We start from the raw sequence: 21,594 nt of genomic DNA, 5'->3' as shown, positions 1-21,594 counted from the left end.
AAAATGAGATGTTTATCCTGTATTTGATTGTGTTTATCTGCAGTTAGTTACACGAATTCATATATGGGATGAAATCGGATAGAGATGAACGGGTTTAAGAGTTTTAAGAGTTTTTAAGAGTTTAAGAGTTTTAAGAGTTTTTAAGAGTTTTAGCCAAATGCTTTATAATATAGTATAGATAAAATATTTATCTGCAATTAGTTACACGAATTCAAAAATGAAGCTTTAATAAGTTGTACATACATACAATTTACTTGTAATCTTGAATTTTAGGTAATATGTATTAATAAACAGTACTTAATACATAAAAAAGATCTTTAAGAGTTTTTGTCAATTAATGCTTTATAATATCTATACATTTACACACACACACACACATATATATATATATAGAGAGAGAGAGAGAGGGAGGTGAGTTATTATGCAACCTTTTACATTTGTACAACCAATACAACTCAATCTCAACTGTCCATTTAATGTGACGAATATGAGATTTCATAAAAGTTTTAATTGTTTTCTAATATAAAGTATTGATCATAATTAATGAACTAAAAATAAATTATTGAGTTTTAACAGAATACTTAGTTATTATATTTATATAAAAAAATATATTATTAAACCAAAAATACACTATTTTATTATTAAATCTAAATTAAATTATAATAAATTTTTGAATTAAAGCAATTACACAGAAAAATTAGAACTTTTTAATTTTTTTTAATTTTTATGATATTTTTAAATTTATATTTTATTAAAAAAACATTAGTGTTTGCTTAAAACTACATAAAACCTTATTATAAAATCGATAGAGACCAAAAAATTATAACGAAACATTAAAATCAAGATATATTTCATAGCATTGTGTGAGTACCTTCTAATGAATATAAAAATATGTAAAAAAAATTGTAAATTAATAACCAAGGAGTAGAAATAGGCTTGGAGATCGATGATTTGGTGTGAATTTGGAGAGAATTGACGGATGATATATGAGGATTGACCTTGACCCAAGGCTATGATTCTGTCGATTTCAGTGACGATTACGCCATTAAGAAACACATAAAATTAATGATCCATGCATGGTGACTGACGATGAATGCATTCTGGAGTATAAGGCGCGACTTGGTCATGTCTGTTTTCCGTGTAGCCAACAAAACCAGCGCTTCATCTTTATCGCATTTTCTTGCTAATCCATCATTCTACCCCCTCAAATTTCATTGAATCACACTTTTGTCTCTGAAGAAGAGAATTATATTGCCTACAAAATTTTACTTTCAAAATTTTACTTTTCCAATCCATCATTCTACAAAATTTTCATCCTCTTATCTTCCAAAATCACATGTACATGAGAACTCATTATGCCAAAGGATTAAATTGTTTTTCTTCACAAACCCATGGAATCTGAGCTACTTATCTCCCTTTAACACTTGTAACAACGTAATACACAATGTGAAACAACAGAAGAAATAGATAGTTGATTTATTGAGCAATTTATGTACTTGCATTACTTGCCTTCCACTTTCGGGTTGCTGGTGCCATAAATTAGCTATGAGATCTAGTATGATTTGTAAGGATATGCAACAAAGAAACTCGAACCAAAGCTCCTAAAGATCGTAGCAAAGGCCATCTCTCCAACCATTCCCATAAAAGGGTTAAAAAACTTGGTTGTTATCATATGGCTTCCTAGGTTAAATGGTCCAAAAACAAAGCTTTCAAATGGGTGTGGGTGATTCTTAATTTGAGCTGGAGGTTATAGGCCTGGTTGGGATGGAACTGTTGATTCATATGCAAAATGGAACCACTAGGAGTCGATGGTTATGACTAGCTCTTATTGGTAGGTTCTCTTCAATTTCAGATGATTGCCATGCATGCTCGTAGGGTGAGACTAGGGATGAGTTGGAGATAGAAGCTTTACAAATGGGGCAATCCAGGTGTTTGTCGGATTAAGAAAGGAGAGTTGGACACGAAACCATTCCCAAGTTCAAGGCCAACAATAGTAACGATATGGTCCCTTGCTAAGTCCAAACAAGTGTTGAACACACAAAAATCTTGTAGACCATCGGAAGGGGAGGGGTTGTTGGTGCCAGAATCAGGGGAAGGGGTTAAAGATGGACTTGGGGTAGCTTTAATAAAATAATTTTTAATTATATGTACAAGTCTTGAAACATCCCTCCACCATCAAGTCCAAATTGAGAGACAAAATTAAATTGGTTCGATATCTTGTTGAGACAACCTAAAATTCTACTTGAAGCCCCCAATTAATTAATTTTGGAAAGGTACACGTGTTGGAAAGAAAATTAGATGATTCCAAAAAAAATATACAAGGACAAAAATTAACACATTAATTAATTGTCATATATTTACAATCATAATGTTTCAACAACATCCTATTCCAAGTGTGTAACTAACTAACTCCAATTCAAACTCAAACTCAAACTTGTATTACATGAGTCCTACGTTTTTATAAGTTTTCAGTAGACTTTTAAAGGCTCCCGCTGTTTGCTTCACGGTTGATGCTGCTTGTATGCCATTCATTTGACTCTCTACCTTCTCCGTACCTTGTATTGGTTCATATAACAAATTATCAATCATAGTTATTAACCATAAATTTAATCTTGTAGTTTGGTTTCAAAACTAACATATAATATTAATATAATTAATTGCAACAAGACAGGAAGTTGTTATATATATATATATATATATATATATATGATGATGATGATGATGATGATGATGGAATGTTTACCTTCGAATAAGGTCTCCATCATTGCCTCAATATCTTCAGGTTGATACTTGATGTACTTATCAATGCTTTTGGCCCCTTCGAACTGGGGTTTATACCTGCCAATGAATGACCTATAGGCTGGACTCACCACAGCCGTTATGGAAACCCGAATCTCTGATAACAATTGTTCGTCGTTCACCACCCACGTGCTCTGCGTCTTGTATATCTCATCAAACATCCCATTAAAATTCTTCAACTTCTCCTTCACTATCCGTCTGTTGGGTTTCCCGTTCACTTGGACGCCTTCTTGGGTGATGCATTGTAACAACTTGTTCCATGTTTCCCTCTGGTAACTCGTGTGGTAGTTTCGTACATCCGATGACTTGCGTCGACACCAATTATCTCCCATCGCTTCTTTCATCTCCTTATTCCCCTTCACTACTTGTAATATGAACCTGTTGTTGTTCATCAGAAATATGCATCGCAACGATGGGTCTTTGTACAATCCTGATTTTACCTCCAGGTTGGCGTCTAACAGCTCAATCACAGAAAATAATTGTTTCGACAATGATGACTTATCCTCCACTACTTGAGATGAAGCTTCGTGAACATGTTGTCGTAATATATGTTCCAATGTGTCTTTGTACTCGTCAAATGCACATTTTAGATAGTTCATGACGTAGCGTGTTAGCGGGTGTACTGCACCCCCCTGAACGGGAGTTTTGTTAGTGTCATTGCGGATGGAGTTGTTTAGATCGTTGAATATGATCACCACTGTCTCTCCCATGCTACCCCTAACAGATGATATTTCCGACTGGAGATTGCAATATTCTTCTAGTTTTACATGTGAGTTTGATTCATCCACCAAGGCACGTCCAATACCACCCAGTGCCTCGTATATATCCAGGAATTTGAACAACCTCTTTGCCTTTGGCTTCGTCATTGCCACGGCTGTTGCAAAATCAACAAGTAAGGCGGTGACCCCATGAATGAGGTTGATAAATAAGCCTGTGAAAACCGATATATGATTAGAAAACACAGTCTCGCCAAGCTTTCTTTCGGCAGGGAAAAGAACGTCAGAAGAATAGTTGGCTAAATTGACCCATCGTGATATATCTGGCTCAAGGGAAGCCCATTTCGATTTATGAACGTCTTCAACATTCACCTTTTCGAATCCGAACCTTTTGACTTGCTCATGCAAAGCATCTCTGCGTACCGTGCTATACACCTGGCAACATTCATATTGGTAGCCTGCATGGATCATGACGGCTACGATTTTTTGCATCAAAATCATGTTATCTTTTGAGTAACCTGGAAAATCTTGTTGGTTGTTGTCTGGTTCCAGAGATGTACAAGAGTTGGGCTTCTTGCAAATGGTTATGGGTTCGGAAGGAGCAGTATAATCTAGTAAAAGAGCCTGAAACTCGTCTTGCATTAAGGTCATGGCTTGTTGCAGGACGTCGGTGATCCGATCAAGCGATGGCGTAGTATTTGGGAACTCGCTCAAAACGATCTTCAGTTTTGATAAACGTGTAATGGCATCTGTGAAATATTGATCTTCCTGGTCTGTCACCATCTTACCACACCTCATGCCTGGTTTTGTGGAATTATATCTTTTAATCCTTAATTCGATGATCCGAACGAAGGTGTCGACGGTGTCAGGAATTTCAGGTTCGAGACACTTTTCATGGAGGGTGGAGAATTCATGAGCCAAACGGTCAATGTCAGCGGAGATATTTTGATGATAAACATCTAACAAAGATTCATCATTAGCATCAACAATATCGCCATCCAAGTTAGATTTTCGACGATTCTTATTAGCTGCAGCCTTAGTACTATAGATCTCCATTATATATTAAAAAAGAAAAGAAAAGAAAAAGAAACAAATTATGAGAGGGAAGGGAAGAAGATGAATGAATGAAAATGCAGGCAGGGGAAGGATGGAGCTAATTAGGGAATTCATTTTGTAGGGGTGAAAATTTGTTTTAGTCCGATCAAGGAGGAGGAGGTGTCCTTGCGCTTATGCAATAACCAATTAGAATTCGTTGATTTTAACAATTTTAGTTATACATTAATTGTAAAGTCTAGCTAGGATGTTATAAGTAAATCCACAAACTAAAATAACCAAGCTTATAAGAAGGTGTATATCTATGAATAACACTTAAGATACCAAAGAGAAAGAAAAAAAAAACAGTTTTTTTAGAATGATATATATATTGGGATGGTTTTTAGAGATTTTGGTATGAGAATAAGATGTAAAGATGCATTCCCGTAATAACCGTGGATGTAGGGTAGTTAATTTGGGTTGATGAATAGGATTAGGTTCTATTTTTTTTTAATATTCAACTTATAGCAGTGTAAGTTATGATTTTGATTACAAAACTAATTGTTTGCATGTATTAGTAAGAATAGCATGGATAAAGTTATGGTATGTGGAGAGAATTATATCACTGAAAATAACCAAGCTGATCAGGTGTATATATATGTATGATTGAAAAGGAACAACATGAATCATAAAAATAATTAAGGTGCATATATATATATATATATATATATATATATATATATGGATGGATGGATAATTAAACACATCATGTGGTAGATATTAAGATGAAGACATAAGTACATGAGGCTTCAGGTTCACTACTTCCACCCCAGCGTTGTCGTTGTTATGTTCCTGATCTTCCCTCCCACCGGAATCCATCGGATAGACTTCTGAGTTGGATAGCTTTATGTTTACTGTGTGTTCCGACACTGCATGGATAATGTAGCTCGCCACTTTGCTTCTTTCTTTGTAATATTGATATAATGCCATCTGAATCATTCCCAATACAAACCCTACTATATTTGGAACCTGTGTACAATAATATATATATATATATCTCCAATTAGCTGGCTAAGTCATTCAACGTTTTAATTTTGTTTTTAATAAATTAATTTATGAACCTAAAAAAGAATTGAAGATAAAAAAATATATATACCGTAACACACAAGTCGAGGGTCAGCATTCCATATACGAACCACATGATGGCGCTTAGGGTGAGAAAGCAGGACAATGGGAATGGCATGAATTGGACGCTTTTGGTTTTCACAACTTCACACTGTACATCAAACATAATAATATGTTATCTTATAAATAGCTAGCTAGGCATTAGGCATTAATTAATTAATTAATGGAGATATATATATATATATATATATAACTTCATTAGGTAGATGGATAATTAATTAAGGAAAAAAAAAATAGTTGGTTTAACCAAAATGGTAAGAGGTGCTGCAAAAACACAGATGGAAACTCCAACACAAAGCCAACCCACAACTAGTGCTCGTTTTGCTCCTTCCAACAACATAAATGATCCCACACATATCACAACCCACAACGCCATCGTACCAATCACGATCTTACATGTATGCTTCTGCATGTAATTAACAACATTCATTTATTCCTTACTTTTGCTTTGCTTTACTTTACTTTCTTAAATAAATTAGCAATTAATTAATCAATCAACTATATATATTCACACACCTTGGCATGGGATGTAGCATAGATGATGAAAATAATGACGTATACGGCTTCAACCAAGGAACCAAGAGCGTTAATGGTGATGAGAAGGAAAGTGTTTCCTTCTTTCATCAACGCATAATAGAGCCATAACAAGGCGCTAAACAATGACACCACATATGGCAATGACTCGAACCCTTTTGTCGATTTTGCCTTCCATATTTCCACAAATGTGGGCCTATCGATCAACATATATATATTGTATTATACAATCAATCTTTATTAATTAGTAATACATAAAAAAAAGATATTAATTAAATTATAATGACATATATATATATATATATTGACTTACATTGGAGCAAAGTAAACACCGGTAGACACAATGTTACCTGTACATCATTCGTGTACAACAAGTAAATTAAAGTAATTAATTAATCATCTTTGATGGATATGCATTTGGTTGTTTTATATATAGATATAGATGTTGTTTTGAGAGAGGAGAGTGGTTGATCATTGCATTTGAAAGAAAGCAATTAAATGGCATGTAGATGTTAAATTAAAAAGCAATGAATGAAATGTAGCTAGGTAGCTAAGAATTAATTAAAAGAGTAGAGTAATTAAGGTACCCAGGATGCCAAAAACTAAAATCAGTGGGTGCTGGACATCAAAAATCTCCATATTTATGTTTTGATTTGATATATAAATGAAATTATTAATTTAGTAAAATTGAAGGTGTAAGAGATGGAAGTATTTATATGATTAGATTAGATGGGCGATCCAATTCCATCCTTGTTGCGTGATGATAATGGTAGGTGACCTACCATATATCATACATACCCCTTTTTTCCTTTTTAATTAATTGTTGTTTTATATATAATTGGGGTTTTGAGTTCATAATCATTTCCTCTCTCTCTCTCTCTCTCTCTCTATATCTATATATATATGTGTCTCTCTCTACGTGTAATATTAATATGTGTTGTGTATATATATGTACTAATTCATGTGCCCATTACTAACTTAACTATAAATCATGACATGAGATAATCAATTAAAAATATATATATACATCAAAGTGTTAATATATATATATATATACATATATACATATACAGTCTCATGTTCATATATATGCGAACAATAACTAAATAAAAGAATAACAAAATAGTCGAATCACATGTGATTCAGCTACTTCGCCTGCACTCACCCTTTCGTTGTTTGTTAATGTAAAATTCTATGTAATTTTACACGTGATTTGATTATTTTTATATTATCTTATTTTGTTATTATATTCGTCTGAACTTCCTCCTTCTTTCTCTCTCTCTTTATATATATATATATATATATATATATATATTTTGTGTGTGTGTGTGTGTGTTTTAGTCACATGTGTTTTTCATACATCTGACTTTTCTATTAAAGATTTACAATGGTATAATATTGATGTATATAGTGTTTTTATTTTCTTTTACAAAAATAAAAGTTAATTAAAGGATACAAAATGATTAAATGGGTGGTTTAATTATTACATGATTGAGTTCACGTGATAATAACCTCCTTGAAACGTTTGTCACGGTTTTGCTCTAACTACAACCCATAATTGACATGCACGCACTTTGCATTTTTCTATTCTCTTAATTTTCCTTAATTCAGTCTTATATATTCTTTAACAAATGTAAAAATTAACTTTGATGGCTAATAACAACTCTACATCTACTTTGACGGCTGAAAATATTACCCCATATGATGTAGTAAATGAAAAAGATGATTTTTACCAATAATCTACTAAATTTTTAGTAAACGACTCCTTAATATCGGTAAAAATATAAATAATAAATTTTTATTTGTTTGGTTAGTTGTTTATCTATTAATGCTTTCATAGAATTAAATTCGTTTCGTGTTTAGTTATCTAAAGCAAACAAATTTGACTTTGAGTAGTTTGTTTTTTTAAATCTAGATGGAACGTGCACTTAATTATGCAAGTTTAATTTAGTTTTATTAGTAATGAAATATTATGACATTAATGAGTTATATCATAATATAATAAACTACAGTCGCCCCTATATATAAATTAAGACTTGAAACTTAATGATATGACCATCATGAGGTAGGTAAAATTAAGTCATGATGATCACAAGAATTATTATCCAACTCTCCTTTTAAAAGCGTTCAAGTTTTTACTTGTTAAAAACTTTTAACAAGTGTTGAAACATTATATATAAATTAATAATGGATATAAAAATCTTATATATTTTATCGCTTTATGTTTATATTTTGCATCACATGGGCTATATACTTGTAACATACATACATATACACAGGTGTATAGGATTGGATTCTGATGAAAAGAAAGGTTAAAAAGGATCTCCACCCTTAGATGTATCGGATAAGTCCTCATATCAAACGCGATTTATGGGTGGGTTTGAGATTAATGTGATCAATGGTCCATATTTTTTTTTGCGTTTCTCACCTTAACTCTTAATTATTCTCACACAATCATTCGCCCACATATGTGTGTGTATATATATCATCGTTGTTTGTTTTGTTAATTAATTACAAAGTGACTTTCGTTCAAGCTAGCTAATGTAATTTGTTTTGGTCCATATGTTCTTTTTGCATCTATCAATGAAAAGCGATCGATCAAGGTTCTTGATTGATGAAGATGGTAGACGAAATTGAAATATATTGATGTAGTCCTGATCGTTTTAAAAGAATGACCAAGCTGATAACAAAATCATACTAGGGTAAAGATGAGATTTTAATTAAGATATAATAATGACGAAAACTAATTTTATAACATATATCACCTTAGAAAATATTTGGTCAAACTATTATCCTTTGAACGCGACTTAATTTATGGGTTTAATTTTGAATGACATACATTTGAAACTTGATTGAACTAAAATTTATATTTTAAATCAAGTTATAAAATGGATGGAGCCATGCATCTTTTCCTTGGAATATATACACTTATTTTTATCCACCAATAATATAAAAAAGACAATACCATAAGAATATAACATAAATAATTAAAAGGGAAGCAAAAACATAATATTTGAAAACAAAAGATTTGTAAAAGATATTAAGTTAAAGTAAATATTGTTATATATATATATATATGGTAAATGGTAAATGGTAAATGGTAAATGTAGATGAATATGAAACTTGTCATTTGTTTTTATACAAGATATATATATATATATATATATATATATATATATATTAGTGGTGAAATTAAAATAAAGTTTTAAGAAGGAGTTGGCTTTTGGAAGAGGTGAGGGGGTGGTGGGGTTTCCTTTTATAACAAAAAAGAATTATTCCAACAGGAATCTAATCGCTAATTGATTAGTATTTAGTAATTAGTGGTATTAAAACTAAAACTAAAACTAAAACTAAAATACTCTTATTTCAAAAGAATAGAATAGCGGGCTTTTCCAACACAAAGTTGGGCCGCAATATTATCAAAGCCCGATCTCTTGTCCATCTCTACAGCTCCATCTCCATCAGATAATATATATATATATAATATATATATATGCTCTCTCTCTCTCTCTCTCTCTCTCTCTCTCTCAACCAACCTCTTCTTCCTCCTCCAGCCGCTCATCGTAAACTAGTAATTTTTGTTCTATCTTAACTCAAATCAAAATTTCTCTCAATCGATTGTCTGTGTATGCCAATATCACTTTATCTCCCTATTTCATCTGTTTGTTATCATTCTGTTTTTTGTTACGTCGACTTAGTCGTCTGTTTGTGGATTTCCATGTATAATTGTCATAGATCTGATCGCTCTATTGATTTTTCTCATCAATTGCTTCTTCCTGCCTCCTACCCTCATTCCGTGTTTGCGATCATTGTTAATCATAATTCTTTCTTTTTTCTTTTCTATCCAGTTTTTCAAGGAGAAAAGATGTGGGGGATTTTAAGCCAAAAACTTGGTGCTGCCAGAGGCTTATCCTCTCAGGTAAATCAAATACCCTAGCATCTGTTTCTTTTAACACCCAAAAATATTCTTGCTATATGTTTTTGTGTTTATGCAGGTTGTGGGGAATTATGTGCTGAGGTTAAGGCTTGCACCATCAGCTATGCCTATGAGGCATTACTCATCTGCAACCAAAGAGGTGATTTGATTTTTGTTTCCATGCCTTGTTCTTTTCTTAAGTTTGTGTTGCTTTTCGCTACACAACTACCCTACAGGATACTAGACTGCTAGTTAATTAATGACCCTATCATTTCTATGTCTAGTGGTTGATGCGAACAAGATAATTTGATTGCCAAAGTTTGATATCTATGATAAGAAATTATCCAAAACGTACTTTATAATTATAAGAAATAAAAAACCCAAACAAAATGAGCAGTATATCCCACTGCAGCCTAGGGTACCATGTATGTAGACCTTACCTTGACCATTAGGATCAAGGGCTGTTTCCCCTAGAAATAAAGATTACAATCTTTTTTTCAAAAATCATCTGGCTCATTTATATAAGGACAGATTGAAACTTAAAAGGGTCACTGCATTCCGGAAACAAGGGAGTAGATATCACTTATATACTTTACTTTCATATGAAGATTAAACAAACACAAAGTAAAATTTTAACAGCCTTTTTCTTGATACCATGACTAACATTATCTAATCTAATACCATATATTTTTGAAGTATATAATATTTATACACGGCAAATGAACTTACACACCCTCCTCACATTTGGTGAGCCCTTGACCAGCTGGGAGGCTGGGCTCTACAGCTAACCTGGATACTGCTAGGCCAAAGGCCCTTGTGGTATCTAATACCATGGTCCAGGCTATTGGCTAGCCTCATGGATAGGTATTTGTGTGTAAAAGGCCACCTCATTAATAGGACTATAGACAGGTTAAATTTTCATTGATAAGAGTGTTCAAGCCTTGTTTGAGCTGGACAGTACCGTTCACTGCTTTCAGTGTTTTACTCTGTCAACCTTTGCTTAGTCCTACTACCTCCTTCAGAAACTTGATTTGTTTAGTTCTTTTGTTGCTAAAAGTTACCTTTTAGCCACCTACTCATACATTGCGTGTTATTTGCATGTATAAATTAGCAAACACATACTAAGTATTATATTCAATAGAAGACTTTTACTTGGTACTATGGCTCTTTTTTCATCCCACACTCTATAAATCATAACTACCTTCCAATCTTATATTGATTTTCTGAACTTGAGCAAGGTATTATGAACCTCTCTCTAGGTGGTCATCGTTTAACCCAACTTCATCATACGTTTAAGATGATGCGTCTATGAGTATTGGAAGCCATCTCTTTCGTATAGGAAGCGAAAGGGTTGAATTTTTTTACTTGCTAAGGGAGAAACTTATGCAGTGCATTAGGGTTCATAATATTTGTTTATAGAATTCCACATAATATTTTTTAGATGCTAGGACTTTACAACCTTTTCTTTTCATATTGCATATTTATATTTCCTTAGGTGCTACTTGGTTTTAGACTTTTAGTATCATATAAAGTAGAGTGCCATATATTAGGACTTGTTCACCTTTACTTGTTATAGCTCATTTGGTGACTATGATCCAAGAGAATTTTCAGAGACTCATTAAAGATAAATAACCTACCAAAGTTAGAGAGCTAGGTGGGGAGAAGCTCCTGCATTTGTACGTTTGACGATTATTTTTGTCAAGCACAATGTCAAATGTACAATAAAGCTTATCTTTAACTCTTGCTTGTTGACTTGGTGTTACTACCAGATTATAGGAAATGTGGGTTTTTAGTTTACTTTTCAAGTTGTACAGATGACAGTACGGGATGCTCTGAACTCTGCTCTTGATGAGGAAATGGCTGCTGATCCTAATGTCTTTGTTATGGGTGAAGAGGTATGCGTATTTTTGAAAGGCTGAGAGCTCCTCTTCCATTTCTTTTGTGCTAATTTTTCTTTGGTGTGCAGGTAGGAGAATACCAGGGTGCATACAAGGTTAGAATTTTACAAGTCACATTTGTCTCATGATTCTACAAAAACAAATAACTTATATCTCTAATTTTTTTTTGGTCTCACTATAATGGAACTTTTTGCTATGCTAGATAACCAAGGGCTTATTGGACAAATACGGTCCTGAAAGGGTTGTTGATACCCCTATCACAGAGGTTTGACAGATGCTTATATCGGTTTTAGTAGATGTTTTAACCATTTTAAGCTTCCGATTATAACAACTTGATAAAAGATACACTTGTTCATATTTCCAGGCTGGGTTTGCCGGGATTGGAGTTGGTTCTGCATATCATGGTCTGAGACCCGTAATAGAGTTTATGACTTTCAACTTCTCTATGCAGGTTAAAATCCCCATTTTTATGTTCTGGAGAGCTCTTGTTTCTAGTTTGTCTCTACCTTTTCTTTTCATTACTATATGTGAATATCCTTCCATAAAAATTATTCACATCATGGACAATTGGAGATGAAGGAGAGAAGGGAATATATTAGCTTTCATGGTTAGGAAGTGCCACAGTGAAAAAGAGGTCTAACAGTCTAGACTCTCAACTCAGTTGTTGACAGGATATGTAGAATTTTGGATAACTGCATATTGAAATGATGTTTTATCTGTTGGGTCACTTAGCAGAGATTTAGAGTCTCTTCATATCGTTGCTCAAAAGATGGGTTGGTGTTGATGGAATATGTTGAAAACAGTTCAGAGTATGTCATTTTTTTCTGCCTGATCTCTGAGAAACTGAATCGAACAGCTTTGTCTAGTATTTTTCAATTTAAAAGCAGTTCGACTTGGTTTTCATCTCTTATGATGTTATCTGTGTGACGATGCATCCTCTTTTATCAGTTTTTGATGGTTCTGTTCTTTTTCTTGCTGACTGGTAGTCATTACTAACATCAGATTAAGCAGAAATTGCTCTTGTTGTTGAGAGCACAAATCATTTGGACTCGAAGTCAGATTTATTGTAATCTCTTATGTCTTCTGTCCTTACTTCTTACGCAAGTATTTGCCGAACTTATTAATGCGTACGAAACTTCTGAACATGCTAAATGAGGACACGGTTCTGTGATATGACCTTGTTATCAACTTGATATATTCGGGAACCTACTAACATAATTCAGAAACGTGATACATAATTCAAAATTCAAATATCGTTAAGCATGTGGTTAGATCTCTGTGTTTCAACATTTTGTGTTACAAAAGCAGCCAAATTAATTACAATCTGATTTTTTTCATATTTTCTTGCAGTTGCAGGCAAAATGGACTAAACTTTAAACTGTTGGTGATATTTTGCAGGCAATTGATCATATCATCAATTCTGCTGCAAAGTCGAACTACATGTCTGCTGGGCAGATTAATGTACCCATTGTGTTTAGGGGACCAAATGGGCCTGCTGCTGGTGTTGGTGCTCAACATTCCCAGGTCCAATTCTCTCCCTCTTGATTTTATCGTCATTTCCACATGTGGTTGTCACTTGAATGGCATTAATTTGCCAATGTGGAAGTGAGCATCTTCCATACCAAACAGAAAGTATAGAGTGTCCATGGTCATCCTATTTCGACTATTATGTTTTCTATCATGCCATGCTCTTGATATTGAAAGGAAAACTGAACAGAAATGAGATACATAGGTTCTTACACTACTCTGTGGATTCACTATTACCAGATGATTGCATTATCACTTGATTTAGGGAAATATTAGGCTGTTATTATTTTTCAAAATTTTCACTAGGTTCTTATACTACTTTGTGGGCACCATTGTTGCCCAATTTACCATATTGATGAAGCCGCAAAAGGAATCAATGGTAATTCTATATCATCATTAGGAACTATGCTATGTGATTTGAAGGATAAACTTGCAATGATTTTTAAAGTGGAAAATTGTTGTGGTATCAATATTTCAGTTAACAGCAAATATAGTTGATCAGTGGTGTTAAGGAAGTGTTTGACTAACTTGTTTATCATGGGTTTAGATAAAGGAAGTATTTGGTTATCGACATTGATGTTATGTCAGGAGTGAACTTCTCATCTATTTCTCGAGTATCTCCTTAGTTTCTAGTTGCTGGAAGGATTGGTGCTCTTTCATTTCCATTTTGTTCTTTTTTATTTTTCCAGATACTATTCATTTTCTCACTTTCCACTTTCATAGCAGCCTTTTAGCTTCCACAAAATAGAAACTGTTTCTGGAAGAGCACATTTCAGGAAAACCATAGAAAACAGATAGTTTGCATAGTTCTAGTAGATGTGATGTTTCATATTCTATTTAAGTATGAATATGATCTGCATCAACCAGTGGATAATGATTAATGATGGATTTGGTTGGTGAGTTTTGCTCTCAGGGTTGATTCATTGCTTCACTCACCATCCTGTATCTGTGACCTTTAATTGTAGCCAGTTACCATAAACTGCTTCATGAAAAAAGATCATGCTCATTTATGTTTCCAATGTGATGCAGTGTTATGGTGCATGGTATGGCTCTGTCCCTGGTTTGAAAGTGCTTGTACCTTACTCCTCTGAAGATGCTCGTGGACTTCTAAAAGCTGCAATTAGAGACCCTGATCCTGTCGTTTTCCTTGAAAATGAGTTGTTGTGAGTAGGCCACTTCGTCATTTATTGCTAATCAATTTCATTTCAAACCCCTTGAGACTTTTTGTGGTACTCTTTAGATACGGTGAAACCTTCCCAATTTCAGCAGAAGCCCTTGATTCAAGTTTTTGCCTCCCAATAGGAAAAGCAAAGGTTTTTCTCCAAACAAAGTATATTTTCTAATTTTTTTTTTGTGAATCTATTCGATTTGGCTCACCTTGCTCGTCTTATGTTTACTGGATGCAGATAGAAAGAGAAGGGAAAGATATCACAATCACAGCTTTTTCCAAGATGGTTGGCTATGCTCTTAAGGTTTGTTGGAATAGTTACTCCAATCTCTGAGGCAATGTCTTTGTATGCATTCCAAACGTTAAGTCCCATATGCACGTTTAGAAAAAAAGAAAAACTTGTAAGTGGCAAATGGAGGAATTTCCTTGATTGAGCATGTCTTTGAATAATGCATGAAGAATTAACTTACCAGGTAGGTTTGTTTTCGAACAACAAGCTTTCAACATAGAAGTTAGTAGGATAGCAACTCTCAGGTTCCTAGGTTTTTGGATATATGAAGTCTGACCTATAGCCTTGTTCAATTCTAAGTTGCCTTGCGTTCGAGTCTTGTACAGCAATCTTCTTTTCTCAAATGAGATGAATGCTAGTAGCAGCATTTTTCGACCATCTGTTAAATTGTGAAACATCATTTTCTGCAAATCTGATGTATGATTTTGTGCAATTTTAGGCGGCTGAAATACTTGAAAAGGAGGGGATAAATGCAGAGGTAAGCTATATATATATATATGGGCCCAAAGAGGAAATATATATATATATATATATATATATTATGGTTATTTAAGGTTTTGAAGCAAGCAGTAGTAAAGGCGGGTTTTACAGGTTATAAACCTGCGGTCCATTCGACCGCTAGATAGAGCTACCATCAATGCTTCAGTGAGGAAAACTAACCGGCTGGTGACTGTGGAGGAAGGGTTTCCTCAACATGGTGTTGGTGCTGAAATCTGGTATCAGATCAGATGGATGATATTTCAATTCTAGCAGCTCTTTATTTTTATTTTTATTTTTATTTTGATTGTTTTTGTTTATAATCTATTTATTATGTGTAGTGCAACGGTTGTTGAAGACAGCTTTGGTTATCTTGATGCCCCTGTGGAGAGGATAGCTGGAGCTGATGTTCCCACACCTTATGCTGCTAATCTTGAGAGAATGGCCTTTCCTCAGGTAAAATTTATACTTGTAGTTGTGGATTCAAAATGTTTGTGAGTACTAATTTTTGATGGATGGTGCAGATTGAGGATATTGTACGTGCTGCTAAGAGAGCATGCTACAGGTCTGTACCAATGGCCGCAAGTGCTTGAAAATGAGAATGCTGACTTTTTGTTTTAATTGGAATGGATGGATATTTTTGAGAAAGCGTCACCTGATTTGGAGGGGTGTACATGTCTATTTTTTGTTTTGTTTTTTCTTGTGTATTGTGTGAGGTAGGCAAAGGAAAGGCCACAGAATTCTCTCTTTCTTTTGAAAAAAAGAAAATAAGAAGATGCAAAAGTTTTGCGTTTGTTTAGTGTTGTTTTGTTTTTCTTATAAAAGAACATAAAATGTGTTTCTCATATCATCATCAAAACATGCATTGATAAATCATCAGGTATACCTCCTCCTTCCTTCTTGTATCTCATTGTTTGGCAGAAGAAGTAGAAAAGCTCTATATCTCCATTGTTTGTACTTTGTACCATATTCCATTGCCATGTTAAAAGACCCCATAGCCAACAAACTAAAATTTCATATTCACTGAAACGCCATGCATGGACAACACCTCGAAAGCATCTTTCAGTTGCGAACAGATGTACTTGTGAAACAGAGTTTAGGCACACTTGTTATAATCTATGTGGAGGCTAGGATTAGAATTAAAGTGGATAATCTTGTTTGACAATTTGTATCATTTGTAAGTGGTAATTATTTATTCCAAATAAAAGAAAAAGAATAGTTATGGGGTGGAGTTGAAAAAGAATGTGAGTAGTTTTGTAAATCATGTTTGGAATATTGTGATAGTAATGGTTTAACATGATCTAGTAAATGAAATGAGATGGGTTGGGTTGGGTTGGGTTGGGTTAGCTACAGCAAGAGAGTTGACTTAAGAAGCAATAATAGGAATGGGCAGGTGCTTATAACTTAAATAAAGCAACTTTTTTTTTATTTGAACAAATTATATATTATTAGTAATTGGGGAATTAATGTTGTTGACCAGAGAGAGTAGTTGTTGAATGAATAAGAAAACAAAAAACACACGCTCTCTCTCTCTCTCTCTCTCTCATTTTTAATTATTTACCCTCCAAACCTCACATTTTACTTCTTCTTCTTCTTTTTCATGTCTTTTAATTTATTCAAGTGTGTTAATAAATAAATGAAAAAGAAAAAGAAAAAGAAAAAGAAAAATAGAAAAAGAAAAAAAAGAAAAAGTGAAGGTGGGGTGAGAGAGAAAGGTAGGAGTCAGAAGAGATTCCCACAAACACACCAATCATCCTCTCATACTCTTTCTCTCGTGAACCTCCTTTCTTTCTCTATTTTCCCTTTGCCAATTCCTTATACATACATCCTTCTGTATCTATATATTCCCTCTGCACTGCACCCTCCCCAATGCATTCGTCTTGTCGAATTACCCTCCACTCTTTTTCTTTTTTCTTTTTTTCTTTCTTCTTTCTTCTTTCTTCTTTCTTCTTTCTTCTTCCATTCCATCCGAATATAATAATAATAATAATAATAATAATAATAATAATAGAATTAGAATTCCCTGGTTTCAAATTACAACATTCCTTACTCCATTACTATTATTATATATATATATATACACACACACGTCTTCTCTTAATTTGTTCTAATTATTGTTCATCAATGACTTAAATTTTTTGTCTTGACTTTGTCATATATGATCGATAAATGCCAAAAATGATGATTTTCTACATGCCTTAACTTAATACCAAAACCATTAATTAACCAACTTAATTGCCTAATACTTATCTTGTACGTACCATGCATCATGCATTCTCTAGTTTACATACATGAATGATCAACGTCTATATCAAGGAAATTAAGGAAGGTAGTGTAGTAGTAGTAGTAGTTGTTTTTGTTTATGGGAAGAATTAAGTGGAGGAAAGGAATGAAGGTTAATTAAGATGAAGAAAGGGGTCACGTGGGTTGCATGTGCAAGACTCAAAAGGTGGTGCTGGCCATGGCCTGGGTAATGTTGTTGTCATGTCATGCGAGACAAACTTGGCCAGCTCTTCTGTCCAGATTCCCCTACTCTTGTTTCCTTCTCATTCTCCTCACACTTCCCATTTTCTAATTTCCTTCCTTTCTTTAATCATCATTCTTCCAATCTCTTTTCTCATGTTTATAATATTTACTTGTATTATTTATAAGATCAATCCATCATTATATTATATCCCCTAATCTAATCTAATCAATTCATTCATTAAAATATCACTAACACTCTTTTATTTTTATATTACTTCTAAATGATCAAAACTAATAAATATAAAATTTTGAATGCAAAATCAAGAGTCAAGGGTGAGTGGGAGGGTGAAAAGAGCGTAGCCATCAAGAGTGCAGGGACCACTTTTGCCATTCACTCCATTTTCTCCAACCTTTAATTTCTTATTCTTGCCGCAAACAACTCAACTCTCTCTCTCTCTATAAAAACCAAGTCTTGTTTGGTAATCGTCTCTCTCTCTCTCATAAATTTGGTTTTTATTTTAATTTGAGGGACGAGGGTGGGTGTAATTAATTAGGAAGGAGGACGTATGACAGCCCCAAACATGGCGGCGATCACTGCATCGCTTCAAAGATCTCTAGAGAGCTTCTCTCTAAACACCACCACCACCACCACCACCACCAGCGGCGGCGAAGGATTAGGCTTGTCTCGTTGCCACCACTCTTCCGACGCCACCTTGGAACTCAATTCAAATATAACATTACCCTATCATTGGGAGCAATGCCTCGATTTGAAGGTAAACGTAACATTCCTCTGCAATGTAAATAATACACATTATTAATTGCTTTCTTAATGAATCTCCACTTTCAAACCCTAATTAAAAGCCATAACCTTTTTTTGCTTATTCATTTTAATAAGCAGACAGGGGAGGTGTATTACATTAACTGGAGAACAGGGATGAAATCAAAAGAAGATCCAAGGACTGTTGATGATGGTTTTAGCGGCTACTTTTACAGCGAGGATGATGATGATGATGAAGAAGAAGAAGAAGAGTATGAAAGTGAAGGATCTTCGGTGGAGTCATCTGCGGCAGCTTCATCTTCAAGAAAAGAAGAAGAAGAAGAAGAAGAAGAAGAAGAAAAGCAGGTGGATGAGAATGAAGAGGAAGAGGAAGAGGAAGAGGAAGAGGAAGATGAAGATGAAGATGAAGATGAAGATGAAAACAGGAAAGGAGGGCATGTATTAGTGGTGGCTGGATGTAAAGGATGTTTCATGTACTTCATGGTACCCAAACAGGTGGAGGATTGCCCCAAATGTTGTGGTCAACTTCTCCATTTTGATAATGCTGCTTAATTAGCTCCACTCATGCTTAATGATATCATTCTCTCTTTCTTTCCTTCTTTTTGTCTTTGATTCTTTTTCCTTGGGGAAAGGAAAAAAGGAAAAAGGAAAAAAGAAAAAAGAAAAAAGAAAAAGATGAATGATGTGGGTGTTTTCTTATGGAGGTTTTAATGTGTGGATTTTGAAATGAGATTAATTTATTTTATGGTAATTCTTTTTGTGTACCCCCCCTTGTTGCTTATGTTTATATATTATTTTGCTTGATTGCCATTTAATTTTAGCTTTCCATCTCCAAGATCAAAGTCAACTAATAATATTAAAAGGGTATATAATTATAATGAGGGAGACGTGTTGCTTTTTCTTGATTTTATTAGTATAAGACATTACATTACATTTATATTACATGTTGGTTTTATTTAATACATAACAATAGATTGGAGATGGAGATGGAGATGGAGATGGAGATGGAGATGGAGATGGGGATGGGGATGGGGATGGAGATGGAATAAAAAGAAACAAAGGAGGGAGGGATTGGGGTTTGTTATGTCAAGTACTGGGGACAACACCAAAATCACAGCATCAATCTCTATCCAACAGTGATGGTGGTGGCAGTAGTACCGTACAACACTCTTTCTGCATAGATTCCTTCACCTTTGGCTCTTTCTCACTCCTGCTACTGCTCCTGCTCCTTAAAAGAAAGAAAGGTTCCTTTTTTACCTTCTTCATCCCTTCTCTCTTGGTCAACACTTACACACCCACCCCCCGTTGCATTCATCCTTCATTTTTCAAACCCACATACGTTTCACCAACTTACCCGCTAACTCTGTTGATTACTAATTAAATCCATCCTTTTTTCGTAAGCATATATGAAATTAATGCACTACACGTACATGTACATGTGAAAGAAGGCATACATATACATATACATATACATATACATATATAGTGATAAGTCGTTTTTATTTAAATACTCAAATAAAAACTAGTTTGTGAATTTTAAAGTAATTTTGTAGACGTAAGAAAAGAAAATCAGAAAATGGGCCGGCCCAACCCATCCCATCCCATTCAATCCAATCCAATCCAATCGCGTTGAAAGGGTAGTTTCCCTTTGCCATTCCAAATCCTGCCGACTACAGTTGAGAAAGAAAATCAGATTTCCTCTTGATTAAATACATCTTGTTTGTAATTCAATTCGCAGCTGAATAGCCATGAGTCATCACCATCATCCAGGCAAGTAATCCTTTGAATTCGACGCTGCTAAATTCTTCTTCATCACTTGATTTTACATATTTAATGTTGCTGCTAACTTGTAGGGCATGGACCGCATCATCCACCACCACCACCACCCTATGGCCATCCTCATCCACCACCGCCACCACCACCCTATGGCCATCCTCATCCACCACCACCACCTTACGGCCATCCTCATCCTCCACACCCTCACGGGTATCAAGGTTACTTCGACCCTCCACCGCCGCCGCCGCCTCCGCCTCACCACCACCACCACGAATATTATGGTGATTCTGGTTGTTCTGCCATGCTAAAGAGCTGGTATGTAATGTTCCTCCTGTTAATTTGTTCTTTTTTGAACCCTTGTAAAGGGAAAAAAGAACTTTTCAGGATAGTTTGTTAGTTTAGATGAGTGAAGTTAAATGGATCCGTCTGATCTGATGGGTGTTTAGATTGAGATGATATATATTGACAGCGAAATGCATAATATCTTTTGTCAAGTTCTGAATTCAAATGAATATGTCTGGTGAATTAGATTTAGAGAGATGTCTTTTGTTAGGTTTTAAGTGTTATTAAATATTCATGTCTTTGCTATTTGCTAAGGGTTATTGTATTGATGCAGTTTGGGATGTCTTTGCTGCTGCTGGCTGTTTGAGCGCTGCTGCTTCTAAGAGTGTTGGAAGATTGTGTTTTTATTATATATTACTTAATTAATAAAAACAAAACAATGTGTATCCTACTTATTATACTTATATGTAATGTAATGTAATGTAATGTGTTTCATTTCACTAGTCAATCAAAATGATCATGTATTCATATGTGAAATGATGAAAGAAAAACATGAGATTGAATTTTAAGATACCATTCATCATCATTATGTGACTAATTGGTGGATTTTATTTATTACAAAAAACACATTGAAAATTTACATTCCTTTATCCTGAATTAATACAAATCTAATGGAAAGGAAGAATTCGTTTGTGATTGAAAATGAAAACACCCGACATCTTATTAGTCCTACTACTGTGAAAAACACATT

General features: G+C 34.2%; 5 protein-coding genes across 9 annotated transcripts; 3 read left to right on the top strand and 2 right to left on the bottom strand.

Annotated features, from left to right (window-relative positions):
* Nucleotides 1-2,439: 2,439 nt before the first annotated feature.
* Nucleotides 2,440-4,571, bottom strand: LOC112524239 (exocyst complex component EXO70B1-like). The gene is made up of 2 exons (XM_025133997.1): nt 2,744-4,571; nt 2,440-2,555 (listed from the first exon to the last, which is right to left on the bottom strand). Exons 1-2 carry the CDS (start codon nt 4,569-4,571, stop codon nt 2,440-2,442), a joined length of 1,944 nt encoding a protein of 647 aa, XP_024989765.1.
* A 756-nt stretch (nt 4,572-5,327) lies between these two features.
* Nucleotides 5,328-6,905, bottom strand: LOC112526101 (bidirectional sugar transporter SWEET15-like). The gene is made up of 6 exons (XM_025136489.1): nt 6,854-6,905; nt 6,580-6,616; nt 6,249-6,462; nt 5,980-6,138; nt 5,704-5,823; nt 5,328-5,576 (listed from the first exon to the last, which is right to left on the bottom strand). The coding sequence occupies exons 1-6, from the start codon at nt 6,903-6,905 to the stop codon at nt 5,328-5,330; spliced, it is 831 nt and encodes a 276-aa protein (XP_024992257.1).
* A 2,889-nt stretch (nt 6,906-9,794) lies between these two features.
* On the top strand, nt 9,795-16,443 carry LOC112524619 (pyruvate dehydrogenase E1 component subunit beta-1, mitochondrial). Of its 5 annotated transcripts, none has more exons than XM_025134534.1 (15): nt 9,795-9,837; nt 10,115-10,185; nt 10,262-10,342; nt 11,997-12,077; nt 12,149-12,175; nt 12,283-12,345; nt 12,445-12,531; nt 13,479-13,604; nt 14,637-14,770; nt 14,848-14,920; nt 15,014-15,079; nt 15,504-15,542; nt 15,656-15,780; nt 15,883-15,997; nt 16,066-16,443. In XM_025134534.1, the coding sequence occupies exons 2-15, from the start codon at nt 10,132-10,134 to the stop codon at nt 16,132-16,134; spliced, it is 1,140 nt and encodes a 379-aa protein (XP_024990302.1). In that variant the 5' UTR covers nt 9,795-9,837; nt 10,115-10,131; the 3' UTR covers nt 16,135-16,443. The 5 variants fall into 5 exon arrangements, with proteins under 5 accessions (XP_024990302.1, XP_024990301.1, XP_024990300.1 ...); XM_025134533.1 differs by having other exon boundaries at nt 11,976-12,077; XM_025134532.1 differs by having other exon boundaries at nt 9,805-9,892; nt 11,976-12,077.
* Nucleotides 16,444-18,501: 2,058 nt separating this feature from the next.
* On the top strand, nt 18,502-19,549 carry LOC112525867 (putative uncharacterized protein YGR160W). The gene is made up of 2 exons (XM_025136162.1): nt 18,502-18,780; nt 18,906-19,549. Exons 1-2 carry the CDS (start codon nt 18,574-18,576, stop codon nt 19,335-19,337), a joined length of 639 nt encoding a protein of 212 aa, XP_024991930.1. The 5' UTR covers nt 18,502-18,573; the 3' UTR covers nt 19,338-19,549.
* Nucleotides 19,550-20,451: 902 nt separating this feature from the next.
* Nucleotides 20,452-21,407, top strand: LOC112525759 (uncharacterized histidine-rich protein DDB_G0274557-like). The gene is made up of 3 exons (XM_025136017.1): nt 20,452-20,555; nt 20,639-20,876; nt 21,178-21,407. Exons 1-3 carry the CDS (start codon nt 20,534-20,536, stop codon nt 21,224-21,226), a joined length of 309 nt encoding a protein of 102 aa, XP_024991785.1. The 5' UTR covers nt 20,452-20,533; the 3' UTR covers nt 21,227-21,407.
* The last annotated feature ends 187 nt before the right edge of the window (nt 21,408-21,594 follow it).

This window comes from Cynara cardunculus (assembly GCF_001531365.2).
Source record: "Cynara cardunculus var. scolymus isolate 2C chromosome LG 13, CcrdV1, whole genome shotgun sequence".
NCBI lineage: Eukaryota > Viridiplantae > Streptophyta > Magnoliopsida > Asterales > Asteraceae > Cynara > Cynara cardunculus.
Note: the sequence above shows the minus strand (reverse complement) of the source record. Positions and strands in the feature narration are given on the sequence as shown.